Here is a 19,994-nt window from a genome sequence, read left to right on the forward strand (position 1 = left end):
TGCGTGCGTTCAAATTCAGGTGCCATTTTTGTTTTTACAGCGTCTTTGAGTCCAGCCTTTGTGCCGTCATTCACGTCTCAAACCTGACTGTATTGCCTGGCCGACATCCCTCCCCTCCGCACGCTCTTATTGGATATGGCATGCTGGGTGACCCTATCCACCCCTGTCACTCAAGCCTGATGAGCGAATCGGGAGCTGCATATTGGGCGAAACAAGGAAGTAAAGAGAAATTGATGTTGAGTTGAGGAAGCGTCGCTAACCCAGATCCTAACAGGCGCTAACCTAAACTAATAAAGTGAGAAGGAGCCTTAATGGCCACCTACACGGAGCAGATTTTGTATAGTGCAGGGGTCTAGCTACTTCATTCAAGCAAAGATAATGATTTTTAACATTCTTTTAATCAAATAACCATCTCAAATTTATCATGCCCCTTTTGTCACCGCGTGCACCCATGGCCGTTCGTAGCCATGCTTTGTACCTGTCAAGTGCTGTCCTCTTCCCTGTGCCCAAAGCTGTGCGTATCACATGAGAGCCCTCACATCAAAGCTAACGGCGAGCTGCACGCGCACAGATGAAACACCCTCTCAGTCCGGCCGCCTCGCTCCCTGCTCCTCCTTTACATTAGACACATTTCATTTCATTACGACACCACTGGATAAAGACTGTCTTATTTACACTTCCCCACTCTGACATATATTTTAATGATGTATGAAAAGTAGTCTCATAAGGCACAGTGGTGTTTGTAGTTTAAATATAATGTTTAAACTATAAGACAAAGGATACTACTATTTGGTAGTAATGGTAATTCATTTATTTTTCTTTTTTTTTTATATTTTGAGGGTGATTTTATTTTGCCTTTATGACATGGACAAAAATATATAATGATAAGAAACTCTAAATTGCTTTTATCCTTCTTCTACAATCAAATTATTACAATTGTCCCTATACATAATTTCTCCCATCCATATGTATTGGATTAGAAGTTTTTAATATTTTAATTATTGAGTCAGTACCGACTAAGGCTTCATTTGGATCCTGACACAAACACTGGTTTCCGTGGCATCGGCAGCCTTTGTTGTGTTATCTGGTGCACGACAGGCTGACAAAGACGAGCTAAGGATCGTCCGGAGCGAGGTGAGGGGTCGCAGTACCCCCTTTTTGAGGGGATGGGGCGACCCTCTTGACCGCTGGCCCTGGGGCAGGAGCTCAGTGTGGTGGTGGCACAGGGCACCACAGGGCATGGGAAGAGGCTGAGCCAAAGCTCTACAGCAGAGGGACCAAATCAGATCTGCGTGTGTCTTATTTAAAATGGTGTGTGCACAGGACAAAGACAATACAGCCCAGAGTTTGCAATGGCTGTGCTAGAGATTTAGCTGTATAAAGGAGAGTGACCTGGGATTGCAACCTGCATTTGTATAAGATTGAGCCAGACTTTGACAGCACATCACAACACAATGATCAGATTTAGTCAATGTATTCCATTTTTGGGTCCATCTGCCAGTATGTCTGTAGGCAAGACGAAACAGTTAGTTTTAGATACAAAGACCACATGACCTAAGTCAGGGGTTATAGACAAGAGACTTGTCTATGGGAAACTCCCAGCTCCAAAATTTGAATTTGGTTGAGCGGGACAATTTGCTTTAATATAGTTTTACTAGCATTGATTTAGAGCAGATATATCACGCATTATTACCCCAAATAAACTATACATCGTTTAAACCAGATCTTGACCTACCGTTTTGTGTTTGTTTGACAGAGAGGGGATTGATTGAAGGAAACGACTGGACTGGGAGCAGCAGTGTTAGCCTGACACCACACAGACCTCTCAGTGTTAGATTAAATGATGGTTTCCGACTCAGAGTTGAACTTTGAGGCCCTGCTCCTCATGACCAAGCAGCACTGTTTGCCTGAGCAGCAATGTCCTTCTGGGTGACTGGACAGCTCAAAGGGTGTTGGCTACATTTGGGCTATCAGCATTGAAAAAAGGCTATAGGCCAGTAAGGGTTAGGATTCCCGAGCTAAAGGCTAGGAACCGGACCAGTCGGGGTTAGAATCAGTGTTCATAAGGCTAGGAAGCGTAACGGAGCGCTGTGGGGTGGAGTAATATTGCTAAGGAGTAAGTGTAGTTGTTTGGCACTTTGGCTTTGCATCAGCAGACACCCACCTGTGTTACTGGACTATTAACTTTTGACCATGTTAACCAGAAACTAACAACTAACACAAGACGGTGTTTCAATGCAAAAGTGAGTTCATGTATTTCTTACTTGTCTATGTTGTCATCATTTAAATACTTTGATTTCCACATTAGCACATAGTTTACGTGACAAATGGTACATACTGTATGTTGTTATCATGGGCAAAGCTGGACCTGGCAGTTATTTTATCAGACTACCACCAGTGGGCAGTGGCACAAAGCTGGTGTGAACCTGGATTATTTGAGTAAATTAAATCTTGTCTGCAAACCTTTTTTGGATATTTTAACTCTACGTAATATTGTATTTGATTGAGATGCCATGAAATTACATATTTAACTAACTAAAAAGCATAATACACAGTTGGCTTTGAGAATTTATTACTGGTTATGTTATGTTATGTTAGGCACTATAGTTATCAGTTATCTGTAAATATGTCTACGTACACTGTTTTCACTTACTAATTAATGCTCATATATATTTTTTTCAAATGTTAAGTTATACATGCGCACGGAGAGGGGTGAGTAGTCGTGTCTGAATTTGAAAGCAAGTGAGAACCCGGCTGATTTGATAATCTAAATAAGTGAGAAAGTGTCATGTTGCTGTTGTCAACACAAGGCAGGTGCTAAGGAAAGGGTTGTGTGAAAGGTTTGATGGTGATGGGCGCAGGAGGACTCCAGGCAAGCACATTGTGTTAACACTTATTAAGGAAGAGATGATGCTGAGCGAGGCTACAACTCTGTTTCATCTATTACTCTCCTTAAGGTGTTTATTCCACTCCCCTATTTCTCGTTATACCCTATTTGCATATGTGTGAATATTTTGTCTGTCTGAGATGATCAAAACATGCAATATGTAATCATTTTATTTTGGAGGTGCAACACAATATTTGTGCTATTTTAATAATTTATGTTTAGGAATGTATAGCACAAAAATACAACATTAGCTCGCACAGGTACTTCATCATTTATCTTTATGTTTATGTTAAAATCTAAATATCTTCTCTAAAATTTGAAATATTCGTAACTTCTTTCTAACTTTTAACAGAACAGTGACACCTTTATTTATTTATTGAATTATTCATTTAATTATTTGTTTATTCATTTATTTTTGTTTTATTTATTTTATTTTATTATTATTTTTTTTACAAGGACCATATAAACACTTTAATCTCATAAAAGAATAGACGCTTTACACCAGATTTAACTAAAGCTAGTTTCCATCTGCTGTCCCTGAGCAGGTTAACAAGCACAATTAAATACATCCAAATGTACATCCTTTTACTATCAAATCATGCCTTCTCTCACTCTTTCATATAGTAAATTTGGAAATCATAACACATTTAGTTTCTTACGATATGGATGTTGCATTTGCTTACGTGACAACACTTAATATACTGTGTTGCATTACTATAAGTCCAAAGCTGTACGTGTTAGTGTGTAGTCACAATAGAGATGATGTGAGCAGCATGGCCGGAGTGCAACAGGAATCCTTCCATTTCCTGCTTTAGTTTGCGAGCGCTTGGGACAATAAGCACAGTTAATTAAAAGTCTACAAAGTCTTGATGAAAACTTCCTTTTATTCGGCACATTTCCTCTGCCTTATTTATTATGTTAACCTTTCATTGTTAATAAATATCTGAACATGTTCTGATGTGGAAATGGAAAAAGTATATATTTTGTAGGGTCTTTATTAAGTGGCATGTGGCCTTTCGACTAAATGCTGCTCACTGGCTGATACTACAAACAGTGAATCTCAACTCCTCACGAAATTCCACCGCTCTTTGCTCTATAACTTGATCTATAAATGTGATTAGTGTTACTGCACCGTCAAATATTTGCAGTAAATGAACTAAGACTGGTATTTTCCATTTGTACTGTGAAAATTTCAAATGTTTCCATCTTGTTTTGCAGGAAGGCTATGGCGTGATGGTGCTAAACCCCAATGACAACTACCTTGAGATTGAGAAGCCAGATAGATCTTCTCCTCTTGGCTCCCAGGACGAACTATCGGAAGAGCCAGCTGAAAAGAAGGAACGCAAAGATGACAAAGAGGGCAGCAAGAAGAAAGAATTTTACGAGAAGTACCGCAACCCACAGAAGGAGGCTGAGACGGAGCGCATCCCTATACGAGTAAGTCAACACGAGACGACAGCGCCGTACTGAAAGGGAAATGAGGAAGGACGTGTTTGACTGGGACGTAGAGGCAGAGCGATGGATGTTCATCATAAGCAGACATGATGGGGGAGGAGGACAGACTGACAGTTAAAGGGTGTAGGAGGAGAAGACGCCAAGGCATAGGTGAGAAAATGGGAGGTATGATTTTGGACAAGTTTGATAAAAGAGGCAAGACTGTGATGAAAGAAGTAGGATGTGAGGTAAGAGAGGAGGCAGGAGAGGGAAACGTTAGGTAATGAGGACTGGAGGATGGGATTCTGAGGGAGAAGAGAGGCTCTTGTGTGGTCAGCCTGTGTGTGAAGAGGTTGGCTGGGCTCCAGTCGCCTCTCAGTGAGCAAGTGTTAACCACATGGCTCTCTCCCTCATTTCCTCCCTCTCCTTCGCACTCTCATATGGTGGGCCGGTCAGTGCAGCTTTGGCCCTTCACTCGTGTTGACCGCTGGGATTATTATCTCCCGAATGCACACTCGGCAAACACAGCAACATTCTTATCATGCTAGGATGGACGCACACACCCAAATCACACATGAGCATACACCTGGATCCTAACTTAATAATCTGCCTAGACTGTGTTCTTCACATGCATACATATTTAAACACGTTATAATGGTTTCCGCTCATTATTAGCTTACTGAAAATTTTATTCCGATCGATTCAGTCATGTTTGAGTTCATTCTGCATCGCCTTGCATTCGAGGCAAAGTGCAATGGATCGTAAAAACCAATGTTAAAAAAACAAAACAAAAAAATGCACAGATCAATATCACAGTTTGCAATGAACAAACTGTAAAATAAAAAATCTATATATGTAATTGTTTATTGCTTAATACCATAAATCCTTAAACAGCATGTCTTCTTTCAAAAGGAGTAGTTACGTCGTTACGTTTTTTTGTTATCTGACAGACATTACATTTATTAAAATGCTTATTATCATTTTTTACTTGAAAACGCCTCAACCGTGTGTGTGTGAAAAAGATGAATCACTGATAAGAGTTTGTGGAACAGTCACTTTGTAGCTGTCAGCAGAGGGTTTTTCTCACTCTCTTGACAGTACCTTCACACAAATCATAATAAGGCAAAAATGGCTGCGAATAAATATTACCCACTTACCTTGGACATTCCTTAATACTTGTAAGCAGTGCTATCTTACTTTATGGTTATTATTTATCAATTATATTTTGACCATATATTTTTAGTTATCCCGTACGTACGCTCATGGTAAAAGTAAATTATTTCATATACCTTTTGTATTTATTTATTTTGTAATAGAACATGTACATAAAGTTTTATTACCTCAAGAATGAACCTGATAATTGTGCTACCCTGCTATGTAAGAGTTAGAAATACGCAGAGTCTTGTTTTTATTGATGGCGTATAATTGTAAACCAGCATAAACATCGCACTTTGAGGTTTATGCGTGTGGACTTTGAGTTTGGACCTTGAGGTTTCCAGAGGAACACACTTATGTCCTCAGATGCAGGGATTGCAGATTGTGGATAAAGATTAATGGCGGAGGGCTTCGGCTCTGTGTCGGTGCCACTTGAATTTTGACCTTTGACCCCGGAGTCAGCAGGATGCGTGTGTGTTTGACCTCGCCTCCTCCTTCACGGCTTTACTTTACTCTGCTCTGCCTCTGTCCGGAGCGCAGTAATCTGTCACGCTCGCACACACATAAGCGTATACATGGTGATGGACTAGGGCACAGAGAGTCACAAAAGAAGCAGGTACAAAAAGAGCTGAGGTTTTAGTGTGGGTGTGGGTGCCTGTGTGCCATTCTCCTTCACCTTTGTTGGACCGGCTGGGTGGTGGATCAAATCAAACCTCTTTAGCCAGCCTGTTTTCATCTTTTTTAAAGCACCCAGCCAGGCTCGCAAAGCGCTCTTGCAAAGGCACACACATGAACAAGGCTTTCTCTTCTATACACCTCACAGTCTTAACTCCTGCTGAGATGCTAGACCACCTGCACGCCGCTATTCAGATACACACATTCTAGCATACTTCAAGCATTCATCACGTAATAGAGATTGAATAATTGGAAAATACTCTCTAGTTTGAATTCACTGGGTAAAAACAGTTATATGGAAAAGCATTGGGCAGCCTCTCTTTACTACAACTGCCTAATAGAGATGTGTTGATTATTACGCTTCCTTGCACACATTAATAAGCTCTTAACTGCTTTTAGGATTGGTACATTTTAGCCTTGGGTTCATAGTGCGCAACCTCTCAACCTTATCTAATCCTCCTCCTCCTGATCACACCCCAGTGCACCGTGTTTAGAGGGGTGCTGGTTCAGGGCTGAGCGGACAGCGAGGGGGCTGGGGGGTATAAAGTGAACGCAGGGATGCTGATGTGGATAACTGTGGGGTAAAATGGGTGTGGGAGGGTGCATTCTTCGCACTTTGCCATATAGAAGTTTGGGAGTTCACTTTACTCTGAATTTTAGCAGTAATCCAGTTAGCTATTTTCTGTCAGCCAAGCGGAGGAATGGCAGGAACAAAAGCCACATTCATGGGCTTAAGAAGCTTCCAAAGAGTTCACTCAAGGCTGGCTGGCTGGGATTAGGCCAGCAGGCCCTGGAAAGAAGAAGGGGAAAAAGAGCAAACAGGGAAAAAGCACTACTTTTCCTTCCTTTAATTACAGCATATTAAAGTTCAGGTGCAAATTGTCTTAATTTTTGTGCAGGTTTAATTATGAATGTAGTTTTATTAGAATTATTGCATTATTCAGACAATATTTTATGATGCCTGATGGTTGTGTTCACTAAAGTAGAATATATGAAGATGTATTGCACCGTACTATGTTTCCAAAGTAAAGCAGCATCTATTATGTTGGCCCAGTGGTTGCAGGACCAGTTATTCCCAGCTGCAGTCGTCCACTGGGGCCGCAGCCTCAGAGTCTTGTCCTTGTCTGTTTTTAGCAGTGATGTCCTGTTTTCCCAGTGTACTACAAACCGCCCCGAGGATCCACAAACATGTGCTCTCACATACTCCCACATTCTGATAGTGAACATTAAGACATGGACATACACAGGGCTAATTGCATTCAACATGGTGCAACAGTGTTTCCCTCAGGGAGAAGGTTCCTGCTCTTTGTCACCTTCACCCCTTTTGCCCCAATCTGTAGCCCACATGCAATTATACAGACAGGATTTCTTTGGCCTGTGACCTGTTGTCGTGCCAGGATGTACGGCTCAGCATATCCAAGGACAGGTAGGGACTTGATTAACCTTTGAACCTGGTCAAAGGAGAGGTCAATGACCAGGGCTGGGGGGCAGCACCACCTGCATGGTGCTGAAAACAAATTGACTTAATGCACTTCTTTCACTGCCTCTTCTGTACGTGTACGTACGCTGCTTTTGTTCATTTATTAGCCTTAACCTCTGTGTGTTACATTTTATTTGTGTAGGTGTTATTTACAGAAAATATATATTTTTACTTTTTGTATGTGCTATGTGTGTTAATTGCAGGAACATCTGTTTGTGTCCATGTGATTGTGTGTTTGCTCTAGGCAGAACCATTGCCGCTCTAGTCTCAGATCCCTGCTCCCAATCTTCTAGTCAGGTCAACCATCAAACACATCCATCCTGCCCTCCCTTGCACCTCCTGCACACTGAGCCGCCTCTGTCTTAGCCAACACACAGACCTGCTGTAGATACAGACTGACCCGAATAGAGACATACGCACACATGCACACACCTCCACGCACACACTACCAGCACCTCAGGGTCATCCTGGAACAAACAGCGCCTTGTCTGCTTGCCCGCTCTCCTTTGCCTTATGTCAATTAATGGCTTGCAGTAATTTCACCTGACAATCCGGGCGGCAGTGCGAGTCTAGCCGAGATGTCACAGCGATGACCTCTCTGGCCCGGAGCCGCTCTTTTCTAATAAAGAATCTCAGAAACCCACAGCAACTTCCTTTGTACTTTGTTAATGAGTTATTGATTTGAAACAATGCCTTGGCAAATATTGTCAGAGCAGGCTGACCCCACCAAGGTCATGCTTTTTTATTGTATACAGTCTGAGCACGCTAATCTGCACGTGTGGATGGCTAGTTTCCATGCCGGCTCTCCCACACTGGCTGTATGTTCCCCTATTGAAAAGTTGAATAGCACACCTACACATTTTTCCTTGCAGGTCTGCACCACTCCCTCACGCGTACGCACTATCCCCCCTCTTGTTAGTCTTGCACACATTTTCACCTCATTCTCCCTTTTCTCTGTCTCTTTCTCACATCATTATATTCCCAACTCTCCATAGGCACTATACCTGCTAATTACCCACAATGCTATAGTCATTATTTTCCCATCTCTGTCGCTAATTTGCTCCATACCTTCCTTATCCCCTCTTACTATCCAGGGCCATCAGCGCTCAGACAGCTTCTAGGTAACTTCAGTGGCTTATCTCTCTGTGCCTTGAAAAAAACGAGACAAATTTGAAGAAGAAAGTCAAAAAAAGCAGATTTAGACATCGATTGAAATGAAATTATAAAGTGATGTCACTGAAGTCAAGCTTTGATTTAGTTTGTCACAACAACAAACTCATTTATATCAATTATCATTTGGCTTTATTAATGAGTGTATGTTTATTATTTAATCATTAGACTAAATGAATGAGGGCAGAGAGTAATCAAAGCATATTAGAAGGAAGGATTCTAGGGGAATTTGACTGGAACCATCAGGTAAGATGTTGGGGGTTGGGTAAAAGAAAAAAACAAACTTACAAGATGAATTAAATGGAGTGATGTGAAGGTAAGTTAAGTGTGTGTGTGTGGTCACCTGCTTCCCTCTCTCAGATGTTTTTGCTTTGTCTGGAATTTTCCACATTAAACCTATCGATCCTGCATATATTCAATTACAGAAAAACATATTGATTTTGACCGTGAGACAGCTTGCCACTCCATAGATCTGACCTGTAACTTGGCCTGATGGTGTCTGCTTTGCTTGTCTCTGTGGAAATAGACAAGTTTAATGCCATTCGGTAGAAAATTCCAGTAATAACATCACTATGGAGTATATTTTGTGGCTCGGTATTTATCATGAGTAGTTTTTTTTGTTTTTTTTTGTTTGTTTTTTTTCAAAATTGGGAAGATTTTTGTTATCTTGGTTATCATACGGTAAGATTTGAGCTGCATGGGGTTGAACAAGTCACTTCTATCACTAATTATTGCTTCATTTGGCTATTTATGTGTTGCAGCTCAGGGATTTTAATGATACTGTTTATTTAAATGTTTTTATTGGGATTGTCTTGCTGTATTTTAATTGCATCAGTGGTATAAAGTAGTTTCCATATTATCATTTATCGCAATATAGCAGTATATTCTGCTTCGAAATTTGTTATCGTGGCAGGCGTACTACGGAGACAAGCAGGTGATGAGTTCTCCTCCTGAAAAGTAGTGCAACTTTTAGGAGAGCCACTAAAGGAAGTGACTAATATCTTTCTTTGGTAGCGCTAACGTTGCAATGTCCCATCTTCGCTGAATGCTTCTGAGGCCACGCCACACTCATCTTCATAAGTCGTCCTCCGCTTCCGGCCCACAACTGGTTCTTGACATTTCCCATCTGTGTTCCAGCAGCAGTATGAGCCGTTCCTTAAGTCTGTTTGTGTGTTAGAGGAGCGAGAAGGAGGAGCTGAGGGGAGGAACAGGGAGGTCTAAAGGACTTGTTTGTCAGGTTGCGTTGATGCCGTTAGATTCATTGTTTCCTGCAGCGGTTGGACATTAGGTTTGTGTTGGCCTTAAGACTGTTATTCTGGCTGCAACACAGTCTGTCTCCGCTGTCTTTACTGCATCTTATTACACTGAATAAACACACGATTGGAAGAGACGCGAATTGCACTGTCTGGAAAGGCCACGTTTTTGTCGTCAAGGAAAGACCACAAAATATTATGTCTGAATGAGAACCGCTGCAGCTATAGTGTTTCTAGTTTTGTAGTTTTTGTTTTTTTCTGAGTGATGACGAGGACATTTGAGAAGATGTGCGCTCCAAATAAGCGGCTGTGGTTAGGATAACTTAAACATTTTGAAGTGCGATGTGTTGCTGGAGTAAAAATAGACGATGAACGATAATATTCAAGCTAATTTATGCCAAAAAATAACCAAATATTTCCCAGTAGTGCAAAGAAAAAGTAGCAGAAGTATAAATATTGACCCCCTAGCTTTCATATATTAAAAGATAACTCAATATAGCAATTATCGTGACGGCGTAGGTGTGATCGGATCGTCCCAGACCCTTCCGCATTCACATAGTGGCTGGCTTGCACTAGTAATTGCCTGTTAAGTATTTAGCCGTTTGAAAATTACATCTTTGAACTATTGATATCAGTAAAACTTTATATTAAAAATATAAAAACGTCTCTAGAAATGGCATTCATCCATAGTATCTTTTTATGCCCTATCATGTAACCTTCAAACTCTCTATTAATTCAACTTGCCAAAGCAGCTCTGTAGTTATTGTTCTATAATTTTCTTCCCTCTTATGGTTCGCGCACCTTTTAATTCATTCTTTAACTTTAATAAGCTGTCTGCTGCTGCTGGAATGTGTCCAGTCCTGAAGGGGTCCAATTCCAATTTTTACATTACACCGAGGGGACATTATGGACCTCTTTATACTCAATAAACCTCCAATCACAAGCAGCGCACACCCTCAAATGTCCCGTGACAGTCATGGCTGAAGGATGCTGGCAACAGGTGTGGAGCTGGGACACTGTTGTGACAAAGCTGGCAGACAGACTCACACAGAAACAGTGTGAAAAATAAACTAGGTTAGATGCTGCGCGAGGAGTGGTGACAGATATACTAGTCTCACAGGGTAGGAAGCTCCAGCACAGCTAATTAACCCCAGGAAATAATTGCAACTGTTTGCAAATGGCGTGCAGGTAATTTACTGCGCCACCATACGAGGAAGTGTGTCAGTCATTCTGCCACCTGTTCCCAAAAGTTTTACCGGTGTTCAGTGATAACAAAGTCTTCACCGGCGTCTACTCCAGCATGTTGTTTTACTCATGGGGGTGGTGCCAGAGGTCTGAGTATTGCCACACATGGATGCCCACAATCTGTTTCTGAATGTTTTGAGTTTGAGTTCATGAGTCCTCTGGCATCGGACTCAGGAACACTTCATAGCACCTGTCACTTTAAATAACTCCCGTCAACAAGGTAGTTTTGCTGTTCGTCCTTACTGTATATTTTGCAGTTAGTTAGTCGGAGTTTATTTCTATGATCTCCTTTTACGCGTACCTCTGTTTATCTTATTGTTTTATATTTTACCATTTTGTTTTACTGTTATGGCTCATTATGTTATGTTTTAGGGCAACAGTAGCTCAGTTGAGTGTTTGTCCACTGATCCGAAAGCCGAAAGTGTCTGCGTGTGTGTCTGTGTGTGTGAATGTGTGAGTGGTTTCTTAATGTAAAGCGCAGTGAGTGTCTTGAAGATGGAAAAAGCGCTATATAAAAATGTGACTATTTACCATTTACCGCAATATCAGCGAAGCACGTTCCTAGTTTGTGTATTTTGCGCACTGACAATGACAATAAAGCTTTTTTTCTGATTGTTATAGGCTGATATTGGAAGTTCCACAGTATGGCATTAAACTTGGCTTTCAGGGAGACACCATAAGGGCAAGTTAAAGGTCAGACAATGTTTTTTTTTTAAGGTATTTTTGAGCAGTATAGTAATAGAAATAAATCATTGACGTCATTCCCGGCGAACACTAACATTTCCGTGGAGACAAGCAGGTGGCGAACCCTCCACATGTAAAGTTACTTTGTGCGCCTTTAAGATAAAATCCATATTTGTGTTTATTTGGCCCAGTTAATGATTATATATGTATGTCTCCCTTATGATGGAGGCTGTGGTCTAATGCAGTACGCTCTGTTGACATAGAGGTTAGACGAGGGAGACTTCAAAGCTCTTTGATGTCACAGCCTTTCAGACAGACAGTTCATCCACGCTGAACACACACACACACATACGCACACATACACACACAGGCCCGTGCACAGGAGGGGCAGGGCAGAGCCAAGTTGCCAGCTCTTGCATCACACTCCATGGAGGTGGTGGTTGCTGACACTACAACCCTTTCATGCTAATCTCACAGTAAACACAAACACTCTGACAGGTTAATTTACCTCTAGACAAACATGGCAACAAAAACACACATCAGCACATAATCAAACGCTACAACTGTGCGCACACTTACGTACGGCAACACTCCATTACAATTATTTATGAATGACAAGATTCAAGAAGGGTTAAATGTGTGCGTGATGTGCGGTTTTCTTAACATTTTGTCGTCACTAAAGCTTTGCCAAATTTGCCGTTTTTGATAGTGCACCTTCAAAAAACAAACACACAAACTAACAAAAAACTAGAAAGTATGTCTCATATTATCCTTTTATCTAATTATTTATTTGCAGTCGCACGAAACAATAGCTTGTTGATTAATTTAGCTCACGTTCTCCACACTCTGAAATACTATACACACAAGAAATAATGTATGCTGCATGAATTTGATGCCCAAACGACGGACTCAAACATTCTTCAGGGTTATGCTCTTATTATGGGACGTAAGGTAACATAAAGAAGGTTTTTATTCAGCACGATGCAATATATTTTGGAGAATTGTAATTTGTGAGGTGTAAAACTCTTTCCTTTCACACCTCACTGCGTTTGTACAACACTGTATGTACATTTAAATCACTTTTTTTCTGTGTTATAAACTTCTAATGCGGTGATTGTGTTGTGAAAAGATGTGCTTTAGTATTACTCGGCTGTAATAACCCAGGTGCATCTAGTCAACAGTGAGGTCCTGTGTACAGTGTAACCTCTTGTGGGAATGTGCGGTTGATTTCTATTGTAAACCAGACAGCTTGAAAGGAAATCAAAGTCCAGAATCAATGTCACAAGTTCATTAACGGATGCCCTTTTCATGGCTGCACTTTTGCTATTGTTCTGCGAGCCCTGGCTAAGTGCTTACCTGTGTGCTTAATTAAACATGTCTCCTGGCCATGCTAGTGTGTGTGCGTGCGTGTGTGTGTGGCGGGCGGAGTTGGAGATTGAGGACATATGCAGATGCGACTGTTTGTGTGTCTCAGTGCTGTTGTTTTTTCCTTTGACCTTCCACTCGTGTGTTCCCATTATGCCTCCTCTGGCGTATAGATGGGCCATCGATTCAGCAACAGGGTACAAATTAAGATTTAAACGTTACGTCACCTCGCCTATTGAGTTTTACATTTGGGGCATTTGCAATATGCAAGGCTTATTGATTACACAGACCAAGGCTGTTTATGGAAATCACCTCTGGCCACAGCTATTTTCATTCTTTCATTTAAGTCTGTTCTTTTTTTTTTTTTATTTGTGATGACCCCGGGTGGTAGTTTACACCTGTAACCTTATAGTTTGACATCTCTCTTATTACATTTCACCTTTGTGCTTGCCTTATAACTCGTAAGGCTTAGAGGTATCCAGCCAACTTTGGGCCATAGAGGGTAATTACTCTGTTCCATTTGATGACATTATTTGTCCATATGTATTCAATAAATATGTATAATTTTGGGTCGCCTTGTTTCATTGTGTTGCAGGATAATGGCTCTTCGGAGGACCATGTGCTCTATGTGTGGGACCACTTTGTGTCCAGAGCTGCAGCCAAGAATGTCTTCATCATTGCCCACAGCTATGGAGGCCTTTCATTCGTTGAGCTGGTGAGTGATTAGCTTTTCCGTTCGTCCTTTTTATCCCCCATATGACAGGAAATAAGCTAAAACAGAACATTTGTCCAGTAAGTCAGTCGTACCCGTTTACATTTTACATTCACTTACATGTAACACAGAGGCACATCCAACAGACTGGCAGCCAAGTAAAGTGTCCATTCATTATTTATAACATTTGATTTTTGCTTGTTTTATGAAAGATGATTCTCTAAACAAACTGACTTAAGTCCTGGGGCACTCTCCTCCTTCCACACCCATTATGAAAGAAGGTAAAAGTGCTTACACACAGCATGGATGAAGACATTTCTCTGTGCCATGTTGTCTATACAGATTTACAGCAGGAGCTAGTGGGTATTAATGTTTAAATGTAAGAGCAGTTTTAATATGGTACATGATCTACTTTGTCAATATTTTCATAATGTACATAATTCTTTGGCAGAAGGCTTCAGCTTCAGTTTATGATCTAAACATTCTACTCTTGTCTTTTACCTGGTCCCAATACAATAATTTACAATCACTAGAACGTATAATACAGGACGTATTTGTTTCTGTTTCTATCAAGGAGGTGGCGTACAATAACAACTAGAAGGAAGCTTAAGGTGGCCACTTGTCCCAGTGGTGTTTTCAGGAATATTTTATTTCCTTTCTTCCACCTACTCTTTTTTGTTTACTATTTTGTAATTTTAATTTGCCTGCTAAATATTCATGCAGTGTTTTGTCCGTGACAGCTCCACAATCTCCAGGGCTTTCTTGCTGTGTGACGAAGACTATCTACTCCTTCTATTTGTATCTTTTTGACTGCTTCTGTTTCCTCCAGTTAGACTTATTCTTCCTTGCCATGTGGTACATGATATCAGTACCTCCTTTAATGTGGATTTGAAGAGATACTGTGCACTAGGCAGTTATATGTAGCATATTGTGTGTACTCCAGTAGGCGAAATTCACAGGCCAGTGTATCTTTGAGACCAACTGCACAGAAAGGACAGTGTGTCTGGAAGAGCATGTGGCAGAAAAGTGAAAACAAAATGTCATTTAGGCCCCTGGATAGAGTTGTCCCAAAGACATTATAACATCATTATCAAAGTATTTAGTGTATGATACATGAACGTTGAATTTTCGCCATACATTTTGTTCAACTCTCTCTGTAACTGATTAATCTGGTTGTGTTTTATAAAAAATAATCCAGATGAATTGGAATGTTGTAACTGCATAATGGCTCCATGTGGCACTGAGCATATACACTTATTAGAGTTCATGACACAAGCACAAACATGCACTCACTATCTACTTAATTGTGGAGAAAGTAGTCCATAGGGACAGCTCTGGAGCGAGTGCGCATGAGCAGGAGAGTGGAGCCTTGCGGGATGAACCATTTGACACATGAGAAGACCCAGAGAAAACAAGCTGTCTGTGGGTTAATTACTACTCCCCTTTGCAGTTAATAAATACATTTCTGATCAAGCACATCAAAAAGGCCAGCCATTAATTTTTCCTGCTCGCTCCCCTTGCTCCAGAGCATGTTAGCCCCGGTTTGGAGCACTCAAGTGTTTCATTGCAATTTGATTTCTTTTAAAACACTTCACAGTGTGTACTGACTAATTATAGATACATCAAAGAGGAGCTAACTGCCTTTGAATGAGTGTGAGAGAGAAAGAGAGCTGCAGGCTCTCTCACTGCTCCGCTGTACTTTTTACCCTTTTTTCCTGGTTTCTTTTCCAGTTATCATTGGATCTGTCCATCTCAGTTCACATTTTACACTCTTCTGGCTCCCTTGGCCCTGTAGGCTGCTCTGACACCCATGTTTAGTGCCAGATCCTTTTGCCATCTTCTATCTCGCTTAATCTGCAATTTAAAAAATAGTACTCTTTGGTTTAAATTGTGAAAAAATCACAATAAAGAAGAAGAGTAGTCTCTTTAATGAATTAAAATGACCCACGCTTTTGTCTAACAGTGTGTGCTTGCTATGGACCAAGTTACTGCCTATAACCTCAGTAGGTTTCACCATGTAAAAAAGGAGCGTCTTTATTGGTTAGGACAGCTCTGCGTTATATAAACCTTATGTAAGAATGCATCTGTCTCCCAGTACACTAATGTGTGGGTGCCAACCAGACAGCCCTGCAGCCACCATTACAGCCCCTCAAAAACATGGTTTAGGTGGGCAAACAGTATTTACAGTTGTGCAGTGTAAAAATGTCGCACAACACCATCTGCTTGTGACTATAATGAATATGGCTGCATTTCTCTGTAGTTTTGATGTTCTGTGTGTCTGGTGAGGCTTAGTGTCAGATGGGGAAGGTATGCTTGAGGTACAGTCACATATAGACGATGTCTGTCCTTGTGGACTGCATGACTATAGTACTGTGTGGGGGATCAAACACCCAGCGCTGAATCACTCAAACTTGGAGAAGTTCTATTTTCAGGGACTCCAGTTTTACACCACAGAGTTGCTGTACCTGGATGTAATTAAAAGTTTTATAAACATTGCTCTGTCCTTTCTAAGTTGTGTTTAACTTTCTCAGAATATACATTGTACGCATGTTAAGCTGATCACCATACAGTATGGTACTGTGTTCCTCATACACTGTTGTATTGTTTCTGTACATATTGTGAGGTTTTCTTCTCCAGAATTCAAGATCTTTAAACAAGACACTGAACATTCAGTAAACATTCCACCACCATAACTTTACATAGTTCTGTTTAATTCTTTATATTTTCGCATCTCTGCCATTTTGACAGAATACGACTCTCTTTCAAAATGTTCGATTTGATTCTTTCAGTTTAATGGCTGAACAAGAGCAGGTGCTGTTTTAGTTATGTTATTCCTGTGTTCTTTTCTTATGATTACATGCCATAAAGACATGAATGTAGTACTTACTGTAAGTGAAAGTTGAGCATCATTGTTTAAATGTGTTTCTAAAACTGTATATAGCCACTTTCATTTTATTTTCCAGTTTTTCTAACTTGACTTGAAAGACAGTAAATCTTAGTGTTTCCAGGAATCAGGAACAGTTTGTTGACAAAGTCGTTTGAGCTGCTGACGTCTAAATGCAGCATGTGTATCTCCTTTTGTCGTTCTTCCTTCAATACACAAGAGTTTGTTTGTTTTTGACTTGGATGTCTCAAGGTTCTATAGCTGGTGGGCTCATGCTCAGAGCACTCACAGAGCAGCTTCATGTTGGAGATGTACTCGCATATGTATGTGTTTATACTGTGCAATAATTGTGATTTTATTGAGAATGTTGTCCTATGGGGAAATTCCATTAGTTTATTATTATTGGTATAGGTTCCTCAGTGTTCAGAATGTTTAATGTGATTTATTACACCGGGACCCATTTTTTCACACTATACCTTTGCACCTATAATGGCTGTGTCAGAAAGTGCACATTACTAGCCTGTATTATCAAGCTCACATGAGTAACTGTCTTAAGCATGTGAGGTAAGACGATGAGCAGAAGGTGAGAGAAGATGATAAATTGCTGGAGCACACTAGCAGAAATGAGTGGAGCCGTATGCAAAGCTGTGGCGTTTTGTTTGATGTGAAACAAAAGGACCACCATGACAAAAGTGGCTGCCAGCTTGCACAGCAGGACAGCAGCCCTCAGGACATACACCAGTGTACCAGTGTACCAGTGCATGTGTGCACTTGGGCTGCTACGCTCTCGCTGTATCTGTTTGCTGTAATGCATCCCTATCATGCACTGTGCTTTTCCTAACATATCTATACAATGTATATTATCTTCCTCTTTGTTTTCGTGTTTCATTGATAATAACAGACAATGGCTTCCCTTTTGTGCACCGTGAAAAGACACGGTTTCTTCCTCAGCCAAGCTACAGCATATTTGCTCTATTAAGCAGCTGAAATATAGACGTCTAATTTCTTTGAGAATGAATAGGCATCTCGAGCACAGCTCTCCTCTTAACATAAGGATGTAAATTGAACTGTTTAAATGTCACGGCTAGCAAGCTGATTTGATTTGAATTGATTTGCTTGTTTCAAGAAAAAAAGCACCTCTCTTTGCCAAACCATAGGTGCACTGGCTGCCACAGATAGACCAAGGTCTTTCTTTCCACCTCAACAACACATTGTAGGTCTTCTGAATTCTTCTATCTGCTGTGATTATGTACAAATGGCCTTCATTTGCCATCCATTTCAAAGCTGTACTGCTGCATTGTGACTAGAGGCAGATGACGCAGACCAAATTACAGCGGGTTTGCTGCCTGAAAAGGATACTCGCACAATAGGCTTTGTGAAGTATTCCCTTCAATACGTCGCCATTATTCGCACCTTTGTTGGTGTTTCTCTATGTTTCAGGAGCATCTTTGGTCTCTAGATTACATTTTTGGCTGTGAAGAGGAGTGGAGAGGTTCAAAATACTCAACTCTTGTCTCCGCTAGGCTTTGCTCTTTGAAATCAAAGTAATGTATTTATCTGGAAATCTGCTGTAGGCTGAATGAATTAATTGAGTTGTTTTATTTATTTTAACAGAGAAACAATTTGCAACTTTGTAAACCCTGTACAGTATATGAGACAATAATAGAGGGAGTAAGGATGTGTCATCATACACTGTGCACACTCATGTTCTCATGTGTTTAACCAGCTAAAGGACAACCACCCTGCACTCCTCCTGTTGTCAGACTGTGTGGATTTTTTCTTTGACAGTTTGGCCAAGGACGTACGTTTGCGTAGGATTTGTTGGTCTGTAAAATGTTATTATAAAGTCACACAAATTAATCGTTCATTTCCAAACAGGCTTTTATATATTTATATGTAAATAAATGTAATCAGGAGTTCAGCTGCACATAAACTTCCATACTCTTACATGATCTTCTTATTCAAGTCTAGTTTAGTTTGACTAACCTCAGTAGCTATGGTTACCGTATCTTTGTACTCTTTTGTCACTATTGCTGCAACATTTGACATTGACAATTGAAAATGAAATATTGTTGAAGTGACATTCAAAGTCAATTTTAAGATTTAATTATTGATTCAACCTGATTTGTTCCAGATAAAAACACACACAGTTCTTATTTCTGTTTACAATAGCGATCTTGCCACCTCTCCTGCCACTCGGTGATTCTGAGCTAGTTCATGTGAGTTGGAGTAAACTCTTGAGGGATTCATCATTACATATTTACTGGCTTGGGCTGATCTTGCTGTAAGGTTCTACCCCCGTCCGCATTGATCTAGTGCGCATGTTCGCTCCCGAGGTTACGGGACGTGCCTCCATTTGCATAAGGCCCTGGGCAAGGTTCTTTCCACCATTGATTGGCCTGTCCATGAGCGCCCCGTGCCTTCTCAACATTGATCACTTTGTTTTTTTGTTTTTTTTATTTCCCGGAGACAGTGCTAACCAGAGTTCAACTGCGGCACCAGAGTAGCAGACCTGCCTAAGGATGGGAGAGAGTGTGTGTAGAGGAAATAGTAGGAGTTAGAAAGCAACACAGATAAACTTTAGAGTCAATATCATAATTTAGCATATTTTAGCTTTGATTTAGTATTCAGAAGGTATATTACACTCACCACTCCTCTTGCGTTTTGCCCTCTCAGCATGTGTCTCAACTGAGCTGTCTCTTTAAACCTATTTCCCTGAGTTTAGCAGACTATAATTGTACATTCTATAGCAAAGAAACATTCAAAGAACATTTCAAGGCTTTTTGGTGTTTGCTTTTACATTGCATCATTTTAATTTGTTAACCACAACCTATTTGGTATTGCACAGAGCAGCTTTGCCTTCATTTGTCACTTACTATCTTTTGTTTATAAGCTGTTTACGAATTTGATGGAGTCATACTTTGAGTTTTTTTTCAACTCTTTCTATAGATTGCATTGTATTTAATACGCCAATTGAAATTTCACAAATCCTTTCATTTCGAAGATCAAAGCTTTCTAAATTCTGCACATTTACTATGTTACTTAGTTTG

General features: G+C 40.5%; 1 protein-coding gene across 1 annotated transcript in view; it reads left to right on the plus strand.

Moving 5' to 3' along the window:
- The window catches only part of fam172a (family with sequence similarity 172 member A), a 107,230-nt gene that overhangs the window by 39,544 nt on the left and 47,692 nt on the right, over positions 1-19,994 (plus strand). Inside the window, exons 7-8 of the mRNA XM_033972189.2 lie at positions 4,106-4,324; positions 13,944-14,063. Of these exons, the coding sequence (XP_033828080.1) occupies positions 4,106-4,324; positions 13,944-14,063 (339 nt within the window). The remainder of the gene's footprint in view (positions 1-4,105; positions 4,325-13,943; positions 14,064-19,994) is intronic.

This window comes from Periophthalmus magnuspinnatus, chromosome 9 (assembly GCF_009829125.3).
Source record: "Periophthalmus magnuspinnatus isolate fPerMag1 chromosome 9, fPerMag1.2.pri, whole genome shotgun sequence".
Lineage (NCBI taxonomy): Eukaryota > Metazoa > Chordata > Actinopteri > Gobiiformes > Gobiidae > Periophthalmus > Periophthalmus magnuspinnatus.